Source organism: Squalius cephalus, assembly GCF_949319135.1.
Source record: "Squalius cephalus genome assembly, chromosome: 16".
Taxonomy (NCBI): domain Eukaryota; kingdom Metazoa; phylum Chordata; class Actinopteri; order Cypriniformes; family Leuciscidae; genus Squalius; species Squalius cephalus.
The window spans coordinates 29,627,420-29,649,557 of record NC_137137.1 but is presented as its reverse complement, the minus strand read 5'-3'; the positions used below and the strand labels follow the sequence as shown (position 1 = coordinate 29,649,557).

Sequence of the window (22,138 nt, the reverse complement as noted above, 5' to 3'; positions counted from 1 at the left end):
GGTCTATTTGGCAAATCCCTTCCAAATGAGATCGCTATGATGGTTCTTATGAACAATGGTCCCAGTGTTCCTCAAATAATAAAGCTGCTGGACTGGTACGAGACACCAGAGGAATATATCCTGATCTTAGAGCGGCCCACGCCATGTGAAGATCTGAGGCGGTTTTTCCTGCAAAATGGCAGCATATTCAAGGAATCGACGACACGAGCCGTGATGCGTCAGGTTGTCACTGCTGCAAGAATATGCAGTGAGAGGGGCGTCTTCCACAGCGACATCAAGCTGGAAAACCTGCTCATCAACCCAAACACCTTGCAGGTCAAATTAATAGACTTCGGTAGTAGCAAACGCTTGAGGAAGTCTTCTTATTCGAAATTCAGTGGTACGTGTTATTCCACAAATCTATGGTGAATAAATCGACAAAAAGCTATGCAAATACAAATTCATTGCAATGGACGAAATCTTGTTCTTTCTTCCAGGCACAAGAGTTTATACTCCCCCTGAGTGGGTCAACCATCAAAGGTATCATGGCAAGCCTGCAACAGTGTATTCTTTAGGCGTACTGATGTTCAAGATGCTGTCTGGGAAGTATCCTGGCGGGAACCTCCCTCAGATGTTTGATGAGCCCTGGTACACAGAAGACATTTCCAAAGGTGAGAGCATGTGGACGGGTCATACAGGAACTTTTATTACTGCTTAAAATAATATGATCAGTTACATAAAGTATAACACTTACAATAATAACTGGACATCTCTCCCCTCTTCACAGAATGCAGAGATCTGATCTCTGCATGCATGGAAAGGGATCCAGCCAAGCGGATTGATATGGAAAAGATCCTCCTCCACGACTGGTTCCAGGTATCGATCCTCACCTAAAAATGTTTGGTGAGAGATGGTGACAGATTCTTCTCAGTTCAATGGCATTGCGGAAATCCCACAGCGGTGAGGCCTCTTTGAAAGCGCGCTCCTCCTTCCTCCTGCTGAAAGAGGCCACAGCCACCAGGGAATACCATTTCCACGAAAAGGTCTGCAACAATACTTAGGTAGGTGGTACGTGTCAAAGTAACCTCCACATGGCAGGACCCAAGGTTTCCCAGCAGAACATTTTCCAAAGATTGACTCCTCGATCGATTGCTCCTGTCTGCATCTTGTTGTTTATACTGCTTAATATAACTTACTCAACATCACACATTAACCTGACATAACTAGCTTCAATCTAAATCGTTATTGCTAGCACAACACGCTAGTAATTCCCTAGCCTGTTAGCGTGCCTTCCGCGCGCTCTTTATTTATTTATTTTTTTCGTGCGTGCTCGCGCCTTTTACGAGTCCATCAAACAACTTAGGTGAGTAGGATTAGTCAACAAACACGGTAAGTCATGTCATCTTCTCCTCTCATTGTTACTTGCACCTCATGCAACATGTTTAGCATATCCTTCTCTGTCAGCACAGGATTTACATGTGATCAATTCAGGGAGATAGTAAAGCTGACGGGGAAGATTTCAGAACTAGATACTTTAGATACTGCTTTGGATGCGACTAGCTTAGTGAACTCTGTACATTGTTCGGTTCCGGCTGAATTAGAGCCCATGCAGCAGGGCAATTGGGTGACGGTGAGTCGCAGGACAAAACACCGCTCTTCCGTTCCGATAACAACATTAAATAGATTCTCCCCACTCAGTGAAACACCCACTGAGAATCCTGTTGATTGTGCCCTAGTTATTGGCGATTCTATTACACGGAACGTGAATATAGAGACACCAGCCACCATAGTCACATGTTTGCCGGGAGCCAGAGCGCCTGACATCAAAGCAAATTTAAAAGTGCTGGCTAATACCAATCGTAAATTCTCTAAGATTATTATTCACGTCGGCACAAATGATGTTCGACTCCGCCAGTCGGAGATCACCAAAATTAATATTAAAGAGGTGTGTGAACTCGCAAGTATGATGTCAGGCACTGTAATTTGCTCTGGCCCCCTTCCTGTTCGCAGGAGTGATGAGATAGTCATTAGATTGTATTCACTGAATGTCTGGCTGTCGAAGTGGTGTCAGCAAAATAAAATAGGGTTCATAGACAATTGGAAAAGTTTTTGAGGCAGACATGACCTGTTGAAAAGAGATGGTATTCATCCCTCCTGGGATGGTTCTGCTCTTCTCTCTAGTAATATGGCACATAGTCTTAGAGCTCAAACATGACAATCTGGAGCTCAGGTCAGGAAGCAGACAGACTGGCTAAACCGACCGTCTGTTAGCTGTCTCACCTCACCAAGGTCAGATAAATCCCATCACATAGAGACTCTTTCACCTAGCTATCATCACATAGAGACTGTGTCTGTTCCCCGAATTAGGACATACAAAAAATGTTTCAACCCATCTAAGGGTAAAAATTTAATTGATGTTCAACAAATAAAAAACAGCTATAATACAGATGAGCAAATGATAAAACTTGGGTTGCTGAATATTAGATCCCTTACTTCAAAAGCACTTATTGTTAATGATATGATTACAGACTGTAATCTAGATGTGCTGTGTTTGACAGAAACCTGGCAAAAACCAAACGATTACATTACTTTAAATGAGACCACGCCGCAAGATTACTGTTATAAACATGAACCTCGTCTGAAAGGCAAACGGGGAGGTGTCACTGTAATTTATTGTAATATTTTCAAAATCACTAAGAAATCTAGTTTTAAATACTTCTTTTGAAGTGTTGGTGCGTAATGTGAAATAAATATAGTGTAAATGATAAATCACGTTTGAGATTTGTGCTGGCTACTGTATACAGGCCAACTGGGCACCATACAGACTTTATCAAAGAATTTGCTGACTTTCTATCAGAGTTAGTACTGGCTGCAGATAAAGTACTAATTGTTGGTGATTTTAATATACATGTAGATAACGAAAAAGATGCATTGGTATTGGCATTTAAAGACATTGTAAACTCTATTGGAGTTAGACAACACGTGTCAGGACCTACTCATTGTCGTAATCATACTCTAGATCTAATATTATCACACGGAATAAATGTTGATGCCGTTGAAATTCTGCAGCAGAGTGATGACATCTCAGATCATTATGTGGTCTCGTGTAAACTTCATTTAGCCAAGGCTGCAAAGCCGACTCCATGTTACAAATATGTTAGACCTATCACTTCTGCCACTAAAGATTGCTTTATTAATAATCTTCCTGATCAGTTTCATCATCTCAGCATCCCAGATAGCTTAGAAGAACTCGATATTGCGACAGAAACTTTTAACTCTCCCTTTTCCAGCACTTTAGACACAGTTGCTCCGTTGCGCTTAAAGAAGATTAAAGAAAATAGTCCAACGCCGTGGTACAACGAGCACACTCGGGCCCTTAAGAGAGCAGCCAGAAAAATGGAGCACAACTGGAAGAAAACAAAACTAGAGGTATTTCGCATTTCATGGAAAGAGAGCTCGATTGCATACAGAGAGGCCTTAAAAGCTGCTAGATCTGCTTATTTTTCAACCCCTATTAGAAGAAAATAAACAAAAACCTAGGTATTTATTTGAAACAGTGGCTAAACTAACGAAAAAGAAAGCTTCAAGCCCAGAAATTTCCAAGCAACACAGCAGTAATGACTTTATGAACTTCTTCACTTATAAGATTGATAATATCAGGGACAAAATTATAACTATGCAAACGTCTACTACAGTATCGCATCAGGGAGTGCATTGTAGTCTCCCTAAGGAAAAATTTGATTCATTTATTGCTAGAGGAGAGGAAGAATTCGCTAAACTCATTAAATCATCTAAACCGACAACATGTATGTTAGACCCTATACCGACTAAGCTACTGAAAGAGATGCTTCCAGAGGTCATAGATCCTCTTCTTACTATCATTAATTCATCTTTGTCTCTAGGATACTTACCAAAAACCTTTAAGCTGGCTATGATTAAACCACTTGTTAAAAAAACGCAACTTGATCCTACAAAATTAGTCAATTACAGGCCGATCTCGAATCTACCCTTTCTGTCAAAGATACTAGAAAAGGCAGTATCTTCACAACTATGTTCCTTTTTAGAAAGAAATGATATCTGCGAGGATTTCCAGTCAGGATTTAGACCGTACCATAGTACCGAGACAGCTCTCGTTAGAGTCACAAATGATTTGCTCCTATCATCCGATCGTGGTTGTATCTCTCTATTGGTGTTACTCGATCTTAGTGCTGCATTTGACACTATTGACCACAACATTCTTTTAAATAGACTCGAAAATTATGTTGGCATTAGTGGAATTGCATTAGCATGGTTTAAATCATACTTATCTGACTGTTATCAGTTTGTAGCAGTAAATGAAGAGATGTCTTATCGATCACAGGTTCAGTATGGCGTACCACAAGGCTCAGTACTAGGACCACTGCTATTCACTCTGTACATGCTACCATTAGGAGATATCATTAGGAAGCATGGAATTAGCTTTCACTGTTATGCTGATGATACTCAGCTCTATATTTCTTCACAACCTAACGAAAACTACCAATTCACAAAATTAACGAATGCATAGATGATATAAAAAATTGGATGACTAGTAATTTCCTGCTACTAAATTCTGAAAAAACAGAGATTCTAATTATTGGACAAAAAACTTCCACACATAATAACCTAGAATACTGTCTAACATTTGATGGCTGCTCTGTTAAGTCTTCGACGTCGGTTAGGAACCTGGGTGTGCTCTTTGATACCAATCTTTCATTTGAAAGCCACGTGTCTAGTATCTGTAAAACCGCATTTTTCCATCTTAAAAATATATCTAAATTACACCATATGCTCTCATTGACAAATGCAGAACAATTAGTTCATGCGTTCATGACGCAGCAGCTCGAGTTCTTACCAGAACCAGGAAGTATGACCATATTAGCCCGGTTCTGTCAACACTGCATTGGCTCCCTATTAAATATCGTATAAATTTAAAAATATTGCTGATTACTTACAAAGCACTAAATGGTTTAGCTCCACAGTACTTGAGCGAGCTCTTAACGCATTATAGTCCTTCACATCTATTGCGATCTCAAAATTCTGGCCAGTTGATAATACCTAGAATATCAAAATCGACTGCTGTCGGTAGATCCTTTTCCTATTTAGCACCAAAACTTTGGAACAGTCTTCCTACCATTGTCCGGGAAGCAGACACACTCTGTCAGTTCAAAGCTAGACTAAAAACACATCTCTTTGACCTAGCATACACATAACACATCATAGACTTCTATAATTCAATTTTAGGCTGCATAGATCAGGTCAGCCGGAACCAGGAACACTTCCCATAAATCCTGATGTACTCGTTACATCATAAGAAGAATGGCATCTACTCTAATTTTAGTGTTTTTGTTTATCCCGAGGTTTTCCCGCAGCCTGCCAGATCCAGGCTGTATCCAGATCTGATGAAGGACCTGCGCCTGGACCCGATGTCATAGCGGGGTGCTAAAGTGCCAACTAGTTTCTCCTTATGGAGGATCCCTTTACCACTCTACAGATAAAGCGTTGTCTGGAAAATTCGGTTCGTGTATCTACCCCGAAGTGATAAAATTCTGTATCAAAAATGTTAAGGCCAGACAAGTAGTTTTTTAAGGCTAATGTTAGCATTAATGTTAAAGAGGTGTGTGAACTCGCAAGTACGATGTCAGGCAATGTAATTTGCTCTGGCCCCCTTCCTGTTCGCAGGAGTGATGAGATAGTCAGTAGATTTTGTTCAATCAATGGCTAGTTGTCTAAGTGGTGTCAGCAAAATAATATAGAATTCATAGACAGTTGGAAAAGTTTTTGGGGCAGACCTGACCTGTTGAAAAGAAATGGTATTCATCCCTCCTGGGATGGTGCTGCTCTTCTCTCTAGTAATATGGCACATAGTCTTAGAGCTCAAACATGACAATCTGGGGCTCAGGTCAGGAAGCAGACAGACTGGCTAAACCGACCGTCTGTTAGCTGTCTCACCTCACCAAGGTCAGATAAATCCCATCACATAGAACCTCTTTCACCTAGATATCATCATATAGAGACTATGTCTGTTCCCCGAATTAGGACATACAAAAAACTTCCAAACCCATCTAAGGGTAAAAATTTAATTGACGTTCAACAAATAAAAAACAGACATAATACAAATGAGCAAATGATAAAACTTGGGTTGCTGAATATTAGATCCCTTACTTCAAAAGCACTTATTGTTAATGATATGATTACAGACTGTAATCTAGATGTGCTGTGTTTGACAGAAACCTGGCTAAAACCAAACGATTACATTACTTTAAATGAGACCACGCCACAAGATTACTGTTATAAACATGAACCTCGTCTGAAAGGCAAACGGGGAGGTGTCGCTGTAATTTATAGTAATATTTTTAGAATTACTAAGAAGTCTAGTTTCAAATATAATTCTTTTGAAGTGATGGTGCTTAATATAGCAATATATAGTGTAAATGATAAATCACGTTTGAGATTTGTGCTGGCTACTGTATACAGGCCACCTGGGCACCATAAAGAACTTTATCAAAGAATTTGCTGACTTTCTATCAGAGTTAGTACTGGCTGCAGATAAAGTCATAATTGTTGGCGATTTTAATATACATGTAGATAACGAAAAAGATGCATTGGGATTGGCATTTAAAGACATTGTAAACTCTATTGGAGTTAGACAACACGTGTCAGGACCTACTCAATGTCGTAATCATACTCTAGATCTAATATTATCACACGGAATAAATGTTGATGCCGTCGAAATTCTGCAGCAGAGTGATGACATCTCAGATCATTATGTGGTCTTGTGTAAACTTCATTTAGCCAAGGCTGCAAAGCCGACTCCATGTTACAAATATGTTAGACCTATCACTTCTGCCACTAAAGATTGCTTTATTAATAATCTTCCTGATCAGTTTCATCATCTCAGCATCCCAGATAGCTTAGAAGAACTCGATATTGCGACAGAAACTTTTAACTCTCCCTTTTCCAGCACTTTAGACACAGTTGCTCCGTTGCGCTTAAAGAAGATTAAAGAAAATAGTCCAACGCCGTGGTACAACGAGCACACTCGGGCCCTTAAGAGAGCAGCCAGAAAAATGGAGCACAACTGGAAGAAAACAAAACTAGAGGTATTTCGAATTTCATGGAAAGAGAGCTCGATTGCATACAGAGAGGCCTTAAAAGCTGCTAGATCTGCTTATTTTTCAACCCCTATTAGAAGAAAATAAACAAAAACCTAGGTATTTATTTGAAACAGTGGCTAAACTAACGAAAAAGAAAGCTTCAAGCCCAGAAATTTCCAAGCAACACAGCAGTAATGACTTTATGAACTTCTTCACTTATAAGATTGATAATATCAGGGACAAAATTATAACTATGCAAACGTCTACTACAGTATCGCATTAGGGAGTGCATTGTAGTCTCCCTAAGGAAAAATTTGATTCATTTATTGCTAGAGGAGAGGAAGAATTCGCTAAACTTACTAAATCATCTAAACCGACAACATATATGTTAGACCCTATACCGACTAAGCTACTGAAAGAGATGCTTCCAGAGGTCATAGATCCTCTTCTTACTATCATTAATTCATCTTTGTCTCTAGGATACTTACCAAAAACCTTTAAGCTGGCTATGATTAAACCACTTGTTAAAAAAACGCAACTTGATCCTACAAAATTAGTCAATTACAGGCCGATCTCGAATCTACCCTTTCTGTCAAAGATACTAGAAAAGGCAGTATCTTCACAACTATGTTCCTTTTTAGAAAGAAATGATATCTGCGAGGATTTCCAGTCAGGATTTAGACCGTACCATAGTACTGAGACAGCTCTCGTTAGAGTCACAAATGATTTGCTCCTATCATCCGATCGTGGTTGTATCTCTCTATTGGTGTTACTCGATCTTAGTGCTGCATTTGACACTATTGACCACAACATTCTTTTAAATAGACTCGAAAATTATGTTGGCATTAGTGGAATTGCATTAGCATGGTTTAAATCAGACTTATCTGACCGTTATCAGTTTGTAGCAGTAAATGAAGAGATGTCTTATCGATCACAGGTTCAGTATGGCGTACCACAAGGCTCAGTACTAGGACCACTGCTATTCACTCTGTACATGCTACCATTAGGAGATATCATTAGGAAGCATGGAATTAGCTTTCACTGTTATGCCGATGATACTCAGCTCTATATTTCTTCACAACCTAACGAAAACTACCAATTCACAAAATTAACGGAATGCATAGCGGATATAAAAAATTGGATGACTAGTAATTTCCTGCTACTAAATTCTGAAAAAACAGAGATTCTAATTATTGGACAAAAAACTTCCTCACATAATAACCTAGAATACTGTCTAACATTTGATGGCTGCTCTGTTAAGTCTTCGACGTCGGTTAGGAACCTGGGTGTGCTCTTTGATACCAATCTTTCATTTGAAAGCCACGTGTCTAGTATCTGTAAAACCGCATTTTTCCATCTTAAAAATATATCTAAATTACACCATATGCTCTCATTGACAAATGCAGAACAATTAGTTCATGCGTTCATGACGCAGCAGCTCGAGTTCTTACCAGAACCAGGAAGTATGACCATATTAGCCCGGTTCTGTCAACACTGCATTGGCTCCCTATTAAATATCGTATAAATTTAAAAATATTGCTGATTACTTACAAAGCACTAAATGGTTTAGCTCCACAGTACTTGAGCGAGCTCTTAACGCATTATAGTCCTTCACGTCTATTGCGATCTCAAAATTCCGGGCCAGTTGATAATACCTAGAATATCAAAATCGACTGCTGTCGGTAGATCCTTTTCCTATTTAGCACCAAAACTTTGGAACAGTCTTCCTACCATTGTCCGGGAAGCAGACACACTCTGTCAGTTCAAAGCTAGACTAAAAACACATCTCTTTGACCTAGCATACACATAACACATCATAGACTTCTATAATTCAATTTTAGGCTGCATAGATCAGGTCAGCCGGAACCAGGAACACTTCCCATAAATCCTGATGTACTCGTTACATCATAAGAAGAATGGCATCTACTCTAATTTTAGTGTTTTTGTTTATCCCGAGGTTTTCCCGCAGCCTGCCAGATCCAGGCTGTATCCAGATCTGATGAAGGACCTGCGCCTGGACCCGATGTCATAGCGGGGTGCTAAAGTGCCAACTAGTTTCTCCTTATGGAGGATCCCTTTACCACTCTACAGATAAAGCGTTGTCTGGAAAATTCGGTTTGTGTATCTACCCCGAAGTGATAAAATTCTGTATCAAAAATGTTAAGGCCAGACAAGTAGTTTTTTAAGGCTAATCTCTCTATAAATTACAGGAACGTCTGTCTGTCTGTGTGTCTGTGTGTGTGTCTGTATGTCTGTCTGTGTGTCTGTTAACCACATATCTCTCGAACCGTTAGTCCGATGGATTTCAAACTTGACAGGTGTCTCGCTACGGTCACGAGTAAGTGCAGTGCCACGTTTGACGTTGTTTGGATGAGAAATGCTAAAGATATCGTTAAATATATCATTTTTATAAGGTTGTGGTTTAAAAATAAACATTCTGACATTAGAGGGTTGTATCGGTCAAAGAAGCCCCAAGAAGGTTGTGGTTTAAAAATAAACATTCTGACAATCTGTCAGCTACACTGTTTACTTCTGAATATTATAGTTTGGTTCCAAAACGTGATAAATCCATTTTGATTAATTGGAGTAAAAATGTGTTTTCTTTACCAAGAAACCAACAATTACTAAAAACACACACAAAAACTGATTTTGCACGGGCACTTTGCACTGCTCCCTGAATCGACACGCTTATTCATTTGTGGATGTTAACTGAATCTATATGTTAGCTATGCTGTTTCTGAATATTATATTTCATTCTGGTGGGCTTAACGTTATCGCTACTGTGTAATAGTAGCCTATGCTATTCACCAACTAAACATATCCTATTCAATGCGTTCACAGTCTCTTTCACGGGCATCATTTGTAGTGGCCTATTCACAAACTGTTTCCTCAAGCATAGCGTTTTCTCAGAGTTCACTGTGTGCTTTCTACCATGCACAAAAAAAAATGTCACTGAACTTTTGCTGTGTAATTGTAACAATGAGCACTCACACCAAACCAACAATTACTAAAAACACACACAAAAACTGATTTTGCACGGGCATTTTTTGCACTAGTGTTATCATTAATGTTAAAGAGGTGTGTGAACTCGCAAGTACGATGTCAGGCAATGTAATTTGCTCTGGCCCCCTTCCTGTTCGCAGGAGTGATGAGATAGTCAGTAGATTTTGTTCACTCAATGGCTAGTTGTCTAAGTGGTGTCAGCAAAATAATATAGAATTCATAGACAATTGGAAAAGTTTTTGGGGCAGACCTGGCCTGTTGAAAAGAAATGGTATTCATCCCTCCTGGGATGGTGCTGCTCTTCTCTCTAGTAATATGGCACATAGTCTTAGAGCTTAAACATGACAATCTGGGGCTCAGGTCAGGAAGCAGACAGACTGGCTAAACCGACCGTCTGTTAGCTGTCTCACCTCACCAAGGTCAGATAAATCCCATCACATAGAGCCTCTTTCACCTAGATATCATCATATAGAGACTGTGTCTGTTCCCCGAATTAGGACATACAAAAAACTTCCAAACCCATCTAAGGGTAAAAATTTAATTGATGTTCAACAAATAAAAAACAGACATAATACAAATGAGCAAATGATAAAACTTGGGTTGCTGAATATTAGATCCCTTACTTCAAAAGCACTTATTGTTAATGATATGATTACAGACTGTAATCTAGATGTGCTGTGTTTGACAGAAACCTGGCTAAAACCAAACGATTACATTACTTTAAATGAGACCACGCCGCAAGATTACTATTAAACATGAACCTCGTCTGAAAGGCAAACGGGGAGGTGTCACTGTAATTTATAGTAATATTTTTAGAATTACTAAGAAGTCTAGTTTCAAATATAATTCTTTTGAAGTGTTGGTGCTTAATATAGCAATATATAGTGTAAATGATAAATCACGTTTGAGATTTGTGCTGGCTACTGTATACAGGCCACCTGGGCACCATACAGACTTTATCAAAGAATTTGCTGACTTTCTATCAGAGTTAGTACTGGCTGCAGATAAAGTCATAATTGTTGGCGATTTTAATATACATGTAGATAACGAAAAAGATGCATTGGTATTGGCATTTAAAGACATTGTAAACTCTATTGGAGTTAGACAACACGTGTCAGGACCTACTCATTGTCGTAATCATACTCTAGATCTAATATTATCACACGGAATAAATGTTGATGCCGTCGAAATTCTGCAGCAGAGTGATGATATCTCAGATCATTATGTGGTCTCGTGTAAACTTCATTTAGCCAAGGCTGCAAAGCCGACTCCATGTTACAAATATGTTAGACCTATCACTTCTGCCACTAAAGATTGCTTTATTAATAATCTTCCTGATCAGTTTCATCATCTCAGCATCCCAGATAGCTTAGAAGAACTCGATATTGCGACAGAAACTTTTAACTCTCCCTTTTCCAGCACTTTAGACACAGTTGCTCCGTTGCGCTTGAAGAAGATTAAAGAAAATAGTCCAACGCCGTGGTACAACGAGCACACTCGGGCCCTTAAGAGAGCAGCCAGAAAAATGGAGCACAACTTGAAGAAAACAAAACTCGAGGTATTTCGCATTTCATGGAAAGAGAGCTCGATTGCATACAGAGAGGCCTTAAAAGCTGCTAGATCTGCTTATTTTTCAACCCCTATTAGAAGAAAATAAACAAAAACCTAGGTATTTATTTGAAACAGTGGCTAAACTAACGAAAAAGAAAGCTTCAAGCCCAGAAATTTCCAAGCAACACAGCAGTAATGACTTTATGAACTTCTTCACTTATAAGATTGATAATATCAGGGACAAAATTATAACTATGCAAACGTCTACTACAGTATCACATTAGGGAGTGCATTGTAGTCTCCCTAAGGAAAAATTTGATTCATTTATTGCTATAGGAGAGGAAGAATTCGCTAAACTTACTAAATCATCTAAACCGACAACATATATGTTAGACCCTATACCGACTAAGCTACTGAAAGAGATGCTTCCAGAGGTCATAGATCCTCTTCTTACTATCATTAATTCATCTTTGTCTCTAGGATACTTACCAAAAACCTTTAAGCTGGCTATGATTAAACCACTTGTTAAAAAAACGCAACTTGATCCTAGAAAATTAGTCAATTACAGGCCGATCTCGAATCTACCCTTTCTGTCAAAGATATTAGAAAAGGCAGTATCTTCACAACTATGTTCCTTTTTAGAAAGAAATGATATCTGCGAGGGTTTCCAGTCAGGATTTAGACCGTACCATAGTACTGAGACAGCTCTCGTTAGAGTCACAAATGATTTGCTCCTATCATCCGAACGTGGTTGTATCTCTCTATTGGTGTTACTCGATCTTAGTGCTGCATTTGACACTATTGACCACAACATTCTTTTAAATAGACTCGAAAATTATGTTGGCATTAGTGGAATTGCATTAGCATGGTTTAAATCAGACTTATCTGACCGTTATCAGTTTGTAGCAGTAAATGAAGAGATGTCTTATCGATCACAGGTTCAGTATGGCGTATCACAAGGCTCAGTACTAGGACCACTGCTATTCACTCTGTACATGCTACCTGTAATGAGGTATGTTGTTACGGGAAGAAGGAGGCGGGTTTAATTTCCTGCTACTAAATTCTGAAAAAACAGAGGTTCTAATTATTGGACAAAAAACTTCCTCACATAATAACCTAGAATACTGTCTAACATTTGATGGCTGCTCTGTTAAGTCTTCGACGTCGGTTAGGAACCTGGGTGTGCTCTTTGATACCAATCTTTCATTTGAAAGCCACGTGTCTAGTATCTGTAAAACCGCATTTTTCCATCTTAAAAATATATCTAAATTACACCATATGCTCTCATTGACAAATGCAGAACAATTAGTTCATGCGTTCATGACGCAGCAGCTCGAGTTCTTACCAGAACCAGGAAGTATGACCATATTAACCCGGTTCTGTCAACACTGCATTGGCTCCCTATTAAATATCGTATAAATTAAAAAATATTGCTGATTACTTACAAAGCACTAAATGGTTTAGCTCCACAGTACTTGAGCGAGCTCTGAACGCTTTATAGTCCTTCACGTCTGTTGCGATCTCAAAATTCTGGCCAGTTGATAATACCTAGAATATCAAAATCGACTGCTGTCGGTAGATCCTTTTCCTATTTAGCACCAAAACTTTGGAACAGTCTTCCTACCATTATCCGGGAAGCAGACACACTCTGTCAGTTCAAAGCTAGACTAAAAACACATCTCTTTGACCTAGCATACACATAACACATCATAGACTTCTATAATTCAATTTTAGGCTGCATAGATCAGGTCAGCCGGAACCAGGAACACTTCCCATAAATCCTGATGTACTCGTTACATCATAAGAAGAATGGCATCTACTCTAATTTTAGTGTTTTTGTTTATCCCGAGGTTTTCCCGCAGCCTGCCAGATCCAGGCTGTATCCAGATCTGATGAAGGACCTGCGCCTGGACCCGATGTCATAGCGGGGTGCTAAAGTGCCAACTAGTTTCTCCTTATGGAGGATCCCTTTACCACTCTACAGATAAAGCGTTGTCTGGAAAATTCGGTTCGTGTATCTACCCCGAAGTGATAAAATTCTGTATCAAAAATGTTAAGGCCAGACAAGTAGTTTTTTTAAGGCTAATGTTATCATTAATGTTAAAGAGGTGTGTGAACTCGCAAGTACGATGTCAGGCAATGTAATTTGCTCTGGCCCCCTTCCTGTTCGCAGGAGTGATGAGATAGTCAGTAGATTTTGTTCACTCAATGGCTAGTTGTCTAAGTGGTGTCAGCAAAATAATATAGAATTCATAGACAATTGGAAAAGTTTTTGGGGCAGACCTGGCCTGTTGAAAAGAAATGGTATTCATCCCTCCTGGGATGGTGCTGCTCTTCTCTCTAGTAATATGGCACATAGTCTTAGAGCTTAAACATGACAATCTGGGGCTCAGGTCAGGAAGCAGACAGACTGGCTAAACCGACCGTCTGTTAGCTGTCTCACCTCACCAAGGTCAGATAAATCCCATCACATAGAGCCTCTTTCACCTAGATATCATCATATAGAGACTGTGTCTGTTCCCCGAATTAGGACATACAAAAAACTTCCAAACCCATCTAAGGGTAAAAATTTAATTGATGTTCAACAAATAAAAAACAGACATAATACAAATGAGCAAATGATAAAACTTGGGTTGCTGAATATTAGATCCCTTACTTCAAAAGCACTTATTGTTAATGATATGATTACAGACTGTAATCTAGATGTGCTGTGTTTGACAGAAACCTGTCTAAAACCAAACGATTACATTACCGGTACTTTAAATGAGACCACGCCGCAAGATTACTGTTATAAACATGAACCTCGTCTGAAAGGCAAACGGGGAGGTGTCGCTGTAATTTATTGTAATATTTTTAGAATTACTAAGAAGTCTAGTTTCAAATATAATTCTTTTGAAGTGTTGGTGCTTAATATAGCAATATATAGTGTAAATGATAAATCACGTTTGAGATTTGTGCTGGCTACTGTATACAGGCCACCTGGGCACCATACAGACTTTATCAAAGAATTTGCTGACTTTCTATCAGAGTTAGTACTGGCTGCAGATAAAGTCATAATTGTTGGCGATTTTAATATACATGTAGATAACGAAAAAGATGCATTGGTATTGGCATTTAAAGACATTGTAAACTCTATTGGGGTTAGACAACACGTGTCAGGACCTACTCATTGTCGTAATCATACTCTAGATCTAATATTATCACACGGAATAAATGTTGATGCCGTTGAAATTCTGCAGCAGAGTGATGACATCTCAGATCATTATGTGGTCTTGTGTAAACTTCATTTAGCCAAGGCTGCAAAGCCGACTCCATGTTACAAATATGTTAGACCTATCACTTCTGCCACTAAAGATTGCTTTATTAATAATCTTCCTGATCAGTTTCATCATCTCAGCATCCCAGATAGCTTAGAAGAACTCGATATTGCAACAGAAACTTTTAACTCTCTCTTTTCCAGCACTTTAGACACAGTTGCTCCGTTGCGCTTAAAGAAGATTAAAGAAAATAGTCCAACGCCGTGGTACAACGAGCACACTCGGGCCCTTAAGAGAGCAGCCAGAAAAATGGAGCACAACTGGAAGAAAACAAAACTAGAGGTATTTCGCATTTCATGGAAAGAGAGCTCGATTGCATACAGAGAGGCCTTAAAAGCTGCTAGATCTGCTTATTTTTCAACCCTATTAGAAGAAAATAAACAAAAACCTAGGTATTTATTTGAAACAGTGGCTAAACTAACGAAAAAGAAAGCTTCAAGCCCAGAAATTTCCAAGCAACACAGCAGTAATGACTTTATGAACTTCTTCACTTATAAGATTGATAATATCAGGGACAAAATTATAACTATGCAAACGTCTACTACAGTATCGCATCAGGGAGTGCATTGTAGTCTCCCTAAGGAAAAATTTGATTAATTTATTGCTATAGGAGAGGAAGAATTCGCTAAACTCACTAAATCATCTAAACCGACAACATGTATGTTAGACCCTATACCGACTAAGCTACTGAAAGAGATGCTTCCAGAGGTCATAGATCCTCTTCTTACTATCATTAATTCATTTTTGTCTCTAGGATACTTACCAAAAACCTTTAAGCTGGCTATGATTAAACCACATGTTAAAAAAACGCAACTTGATCCTACAAAATTAGTCAATTACAGGCCGATCTCGAATCTACCCTTTCTGTCAAAGATACTAGAAAAGGCAGTATCTTCACAACTATGTTCCTTTTTAGAAAGAAATGATATCTGCGAGGATTTCCAGTCAGGATTTAGACCGTACCATAGTACTGAGACAGCTCTCATTAGAGTCACAAATGATTTGCTCCTATCATCCGATCGTGGTTGTATCTCTCTATTGGTGTTACTCGATCTTAGTGCTGCATTTGACACTATTGACCACAACATTCTTTTAAATAGACTCGAAAATTATGTTGGCATTAGTGGAATTGCATTAGCATGGTTTAAATCATACTTATCTGACCGTTATCAGTTTGTAGCAGTAAATGAAGAGATGTCTTATCGATCACAGGTTCAGTATGGCGTACCACAAGGCTCAGTACTAGGACCACTGCTATTCACTCTGTACATGCTACCATTAGGAGATATCATTAGGAAGCATGGAATTAGCTTTCACTGTTATGCCGATGATACTCAGCTCTATATTTCTTCACAACCTAACGAAAACTACCAATTCACAAAATTAACGGAATGCATAGCGGATATAAAAAATTGGATGACTAGTAATTTCCTGCTACTAAATTCTGAAAAAACAGAGATTCTAATTATTGGACAAAAAACTTCCTCACATAATAACCTAGAATACTGTCTAACATTTGATGGCTGCTCTGTTAAGTCTTCGACGTCGGTTAGGAACCTGGGTGTGCTCTTTGATACCAATCTTTCATTTGAAAGCCACGTGTCTAGTATCTGTAAAACCGCATTTTTCCATCTTAAAAATATATCTAAATTACACCATATGCTCTCATTGACAAATGCAGAACAATTAGTTCATGCGTTCATGACGCAGCAGCTCGAGTTCTTACCAGAACCAGGAAGTATGACCATATTAGCCCGGTTCTGTCAACACTGCATTGGCTCCCTATTAAATATCGTATAAATTTAAAAATATTGCTGATTACTTACAAAGCACTAAATGGTTTAGCTCCACAGTACTTGAGCGAGCTCTTAACGCATTATAGTCCTTCACGTCTATTGCGATCTCAAAATTCCGGGCCAGTTGATAATACCTAGAATATCAAAATCGACTGCTGTCGGTAGATCCTTTTCCTATTTAGCACCAAAACTTTGGAACAGTCTTCCTACCATTGTCCGGGAAGCAGACACACTCTGTCAGTTCAAAGCTAGACTAAAAACACATCTCTTTGACCTAGCATACACATAACACATCATAGACTTCTATAATTCAATTTTAGGCTGCATAGATCAGGTCAGCCGGAACCAGGAACACTTCCCATAAATCCTGATGTACTCGTTACATCATAAGAAGAATGGCATCTACTCTAATTTTAGTGTTTTTGTTTATCCCGAGGTTTTCCCGCAGCCTGCCAGATTCAGGCTGTATCCAGATCTGATGAAGGACCTGCGCCTGGACCCGATGTCATAACGGGGTGCTAAAGTGCCAACTAGTTTCTCCTTATGGAGGATCCCTTTACCACTCTACAGATAAAGCGTTGTCTGGAAAATTCGGTTTGTGTATCTACCCCGAAGTGATAAAATTCTGTATCAAAAATGTTAAGGCCAGACAAGTAGTTTTTTAAGGCTAATGTTATCATTAATGTTAAAGAGGTGTGTGAACTCGCAAGTACGATGTCAGGCAATGCAATTTGCTCTGGCCCCCTTCCTTTTCGCAGGAGTGATGAGATAGTCAGTAGATTTTGTTCACTCAATGGCTAGTTGTCTAAGTGGTGTCAGCAAAATAATATAGAATTCATAGACATTTGGAAAAGTTTTTGGGGCAGACCTGGCCTGTTGAAAAGAAATGGTATTCATCCCTCCTGGGATGGTGCTGCTCTTCTCTCTAGTAATATAGCACATAGTCTTAGAGCTCAAACATGACAATCTGGGGCTCAGGTCAGGAAGCAGACAGACTGGCTAAACCGACCGTCTGTTAGCTGTCTCACCTCACCAAGGTCAGATAAATCCCATCACATAGAGCCTCTTTCACCTAGATATCATCATATAGAGACTGTGTCTGTTCCCCGAATTAGGACATACAAAAAACTTCCAAACCCATCTAAGGGTAAACATTTAATTGATGTTCAACAAATAAAAAACAGACATAATACAAATGAGCAAATGATAAAACTTGGGTTGCTGAATATTAGATCCCTTACTTCAAAAGCACTTATTGTTAACGATATGATTACAGACTGTAATCTAGATGTGCTGTGTTTGACAGAAACCTGTCTAAAACCAAACGATTTCATTACTTTAAATGAGACCACGCCGCAAGATTACTGTTATAAACATGAACCTCGTCTGAAAGGCAAACGGGGAGGTGTCGCTGTAATTTATTGTAATATTTTTAGAATTACTAAGAAGTCTAGTTTCAAATATAATTCTTTTGAAGTGTTGGTGCTTAATGTAACAATATATAGTGTAAATGATAAATCACGTTTGAGATTTGTGCTGGCTACTGTATACAGGCCACCTGGGCACCATACAGACTTTATCAAAGAATTTGCTGACTTTCTATCAGAGTTAGTACTGGCTGCAGATAAAGTCATAATTGTTGGTGATTTTAATATACATGTAGATAACGAAAAAGATGCTTTGGGATTGGCATTTAAAGACATTGTAAACTCTATTGGAGTTAGACAACACGTGTCAGGACCTACTCATTGTCGTAATCATACTCTAGATCTAATATTATCACACGGAATAAATGTTGATGCCGTTGAAATTCTGCAGCAGAGTGATGACATCTCAGATCATTATCTGGTCTCGTGTAAACTTCATTTAGCCAAGGCTGCAAAGCCGACTCCGTGTTACAAATATGTTAGACCTATCACTTCTGCCATTAAAGATTGCTTTATTAATAATCTTCCTGATCAGTTTCATCATCTCAGCATCCCAGATAGCTTAGAAGAACTCGATATTGCAACAGAAACTTTTAACTCTCTCTTTTCCAGCACTTTAGACACAGTTGCTCCGTTGCGCTTAAAGAAGATTAAAGAAAATAGTCCAACGCCGTGGTACAACGAGCACACTCGGGCCCTTAAGAGAGCAGCCAGAAAAATGGAGCGCAACTGGAAGAAAACAAAACTAGAGGTATTTCGCATTTCATGGAAAGAGAGTTCGATTGCATACAGAGAGGCCTTAAAAGCTGCTAGATCTGCTTATTTTTCAACCCTATTAGAAGAAAATAAACAAAACCCTAGGTATTTATTTGAAACAGTGGCTAAACTAACGAAAAAGAAAGCTTCAAGCCCAGAAATTTCCAAGCAACACAGCAGTAATGACTTTATGAGCTTCTTCACTTATAAGATTGATAATATCAGGGACAAAATTATAACTATGCAACCGTCTACTACAGTATCACATCAGGGAGTGCATTGTAGTCTCCCTAAGGAAAAATTTGATTCATTTATTGCTATAGGAGAGGAAGAATTCGCTAAACTCATTAAATCATCTAAACCGACAACATGTACGTTAGACCCTATACCGACTAAGCTACTGAAAGAGATGCTTTTTAGCAGCATAGGACTGTATGCTGCAGTCCTAGCAGCATACAGTCTTTTTATAAAACAATATATCTCATAGTTAAATATAAACAGGTCATATCCATTCACTTGACTTCACACAATTTTGAGAATAAAAAATACTTAAAATAAAAAAGCACATTTCACTAAAAAAATTGAATTCATTATGTCTAAATAAATTAGGGCATTTTACATGATTTATTCAGGTAGATTCCATGAATGAAATCAAGCTTTAACTGCTCAAAAATAGTATGTGTAATATTGTTACCATAATTTTTTTAAGTAAATAGCAGTAACATTTTTTACAGTGTAGCAATCACACAATGTTTTGTTTATCAAAGAGAAATATGAGAGAAATTAAGATGCTTTGAGAGATTTATTTAGCTGACAGAAGTTGAATCTGAATCTTAAAATATAAATAATAATAATAATTCAGCACTCAAATTTTCTAATGTTTACCTTGTGAAATCGTACAATCAGACAAATGCCATGATTCAATAAACAAGACAATCAATGTTCAATAACAACAAGAAACATGCAGTATACAGATGACCTGGTAAGCTGGTTAACAAATTACAAAATAATGTTAAAATTAGTAATAGTACTTTGTTTTGGTCTTGGATGGTTTTTTGAATAGGGTACAGTTCAGGTCACTTCTTATTCCAGAGCTTTTCAAAGTGAACACAGTTTCACACCAGAGATCTTTCTGCTCACCTCTTGTCTTGACATCAGTGACTGTAAACGTCTCATATGGAGGAATCAGCACCTCTTTCTCATGAGGAAGCCATGAGTATTTTGTCACGTTAGCACCTTCACAAGTTTTAATTTCAAAACAAGATACATTTCCAAATCCTTTTGTTCCAAAACTATCAAGAGAGGAGGATGTAAATGAGCCAAAACGAATGTCTGTAGAAACATTCACATTAAATTTAACATTTGTACGACGGAAAGTATCAAAACATCTATTTTGTTTTTTCTTTAGAATATGTATTGCATCTGTTAACAAAAATTGAAGTGAATACCATTTGTATGTTTTGTCTGTGTAGTTTCGTTTGCCATTACGAGTGTCATTGTTGAATTTAGGATATATATTAAAAGTTGGGTGAGTGTACACATAGATGGCAATTTTATGTTCTCTTTTTAATTTGCTGTTAATGTTCCAAAACGAAACATTCTTTTTACAAAATTTCCAAGCATTTCTAAAATCATTTGAGTTAGCAAGTTCCTTCTTCAGATATTTGGTCTTCACCAAACGTTCCATTTTTCCTGTGCAGCCCTTATATTGATCATCGACAGAATCCAGTGCCATATCCAATGGAAATATCTGTCATTCAACAACAGGAGCAGCTCTGTGATCCTGAAGCAACAGGAATCATAATGATCACATCATCAGAATTCATGTCTGTAATATTCATACTAGAACACATGCTTACCTGTCCTAGAGCAGCTAAAATGAGAAGAAGAGCTTCAATGATCAGCAGCATCTCGATTCAGTCAAATCCCTCTGATGATCTAGTAGATCTAAGAACTGATGCTGAAAGACATCCAGAAACACAACAACCTTTCACAAATACTGAATATATATATATACAATGACCTTGACCTTGTACTTTACCCCCAAGCTTACCTTAAAATACTGTTGTCTGGTTTTGTTCAATTCTGAGTTTTCTTTTTGTTGTTTTTCAGGAACTCAATGATGAGAGGAGAAGTTCAGAAAAGTCAGTCACTGACAATGACTCTTCAAACAAACAGATGAGGTGGTTGAAGTTGCTTTTTATATTGCTTATAATGTGTGTGTGTGTGTGTGTGTGTGTCTTTTATGAGAGATAATAGCTGAGGTGTGATCTTGATGCATTTAGCTCAACTAAACTGTTGAGCTCATCATAACACAACACTTGTGAAGGTCTACGTGTGGTTTCACACTGGACAAAGGCTAAAAAAACCTTTAACGCCTCAGTTGTACTTCGAGAAGTTCTGACTCTATTAAAGTTAGAGTTGGAAGACATTCTGAATTAAAAAAAAAGAAATAATTCCTGGTTCCATCCTCCAACTCGTTTCCGGTTTCATCTCCACTGTCTCTCATAAAAAAGGCTTTACAAATAATATTTAAAAAAGTTGAATAAGATCATGAATTTCCTGCAAAACCCATGTAAACACTTAAACCGAGGTCTTCAGTCCTGCTCCTGGGGACCCACTGTCCTGCAGAGTTCAGCTCCAGCCGTATCAAACACACTGAACCACACACAAACACTGAACCACACATAAAAACACTGAACCAGGACTGCTGGAAACAGGGTGAGCTGAAGCCAGTTGCAACTCGTGAAATACATCCACTGGCCACTTTATTACCATGCTAGTACCAGGTTGAACCCCGTTCTGCCTTCAGAACTTCCTTAATTCTTTGTGGCATAGATTCAACAAGGTGCTGGAAACATTCCTCAGAGATTTTGATTCATATTGACATGATAGCATCACACAGTTGCTGCAGATTTATCGTCTGCTCATCCGTGATGCGAATCTCCCGTTCCAGCACATCCCAAAGCTGCTCTATTGAATTGAGATCTGGTGACTTTGGAAGCCGTTTGAGTTTAGTAGACTCATTGTCATGTTCAAGAAACCAGTCTGAGGTGATTTGAACTTTGTGACGTGTATGCATTTTTATTTGCAATAATTATATTAACAGCAATATTAAGAAACTCCTGTTGTAAGAACAGCCAATGAGCTGAAGGACATCATGCTCCACTGTCAAGTAACATTACAGACGATAA

The 22,138-nt window shown here is 38.4% G+C and overlaps 2 protein-coding genes across 2 annotated transcripts in view; both read right to left on the bottom strand.

Annotated features, from left to right (window-relative positions):
• The window catches only part of clcn6 (chloride channel 6), a 526,148-nt gene that overhangs the window by 35,512 nt on the left and 468,498 nt on the right, over positions 1-22,138 (bottom strand). The window lies entirely within an intron of this gene.
• Positions 19,963-20,854, bottom strand: LOC307173963 (NAD(P)(+)--arginine ADP-ribosyltransferase 2-like; the record flags this gene model as incomplete). Its single annotated transcript, XM_079897567.1, is given in 3 exon segments — positions 19,963-20,697; positions 20,701-20,727; positions 20,804-20,854. Coding segments are annotated over 3 exon segments (813 nt in total).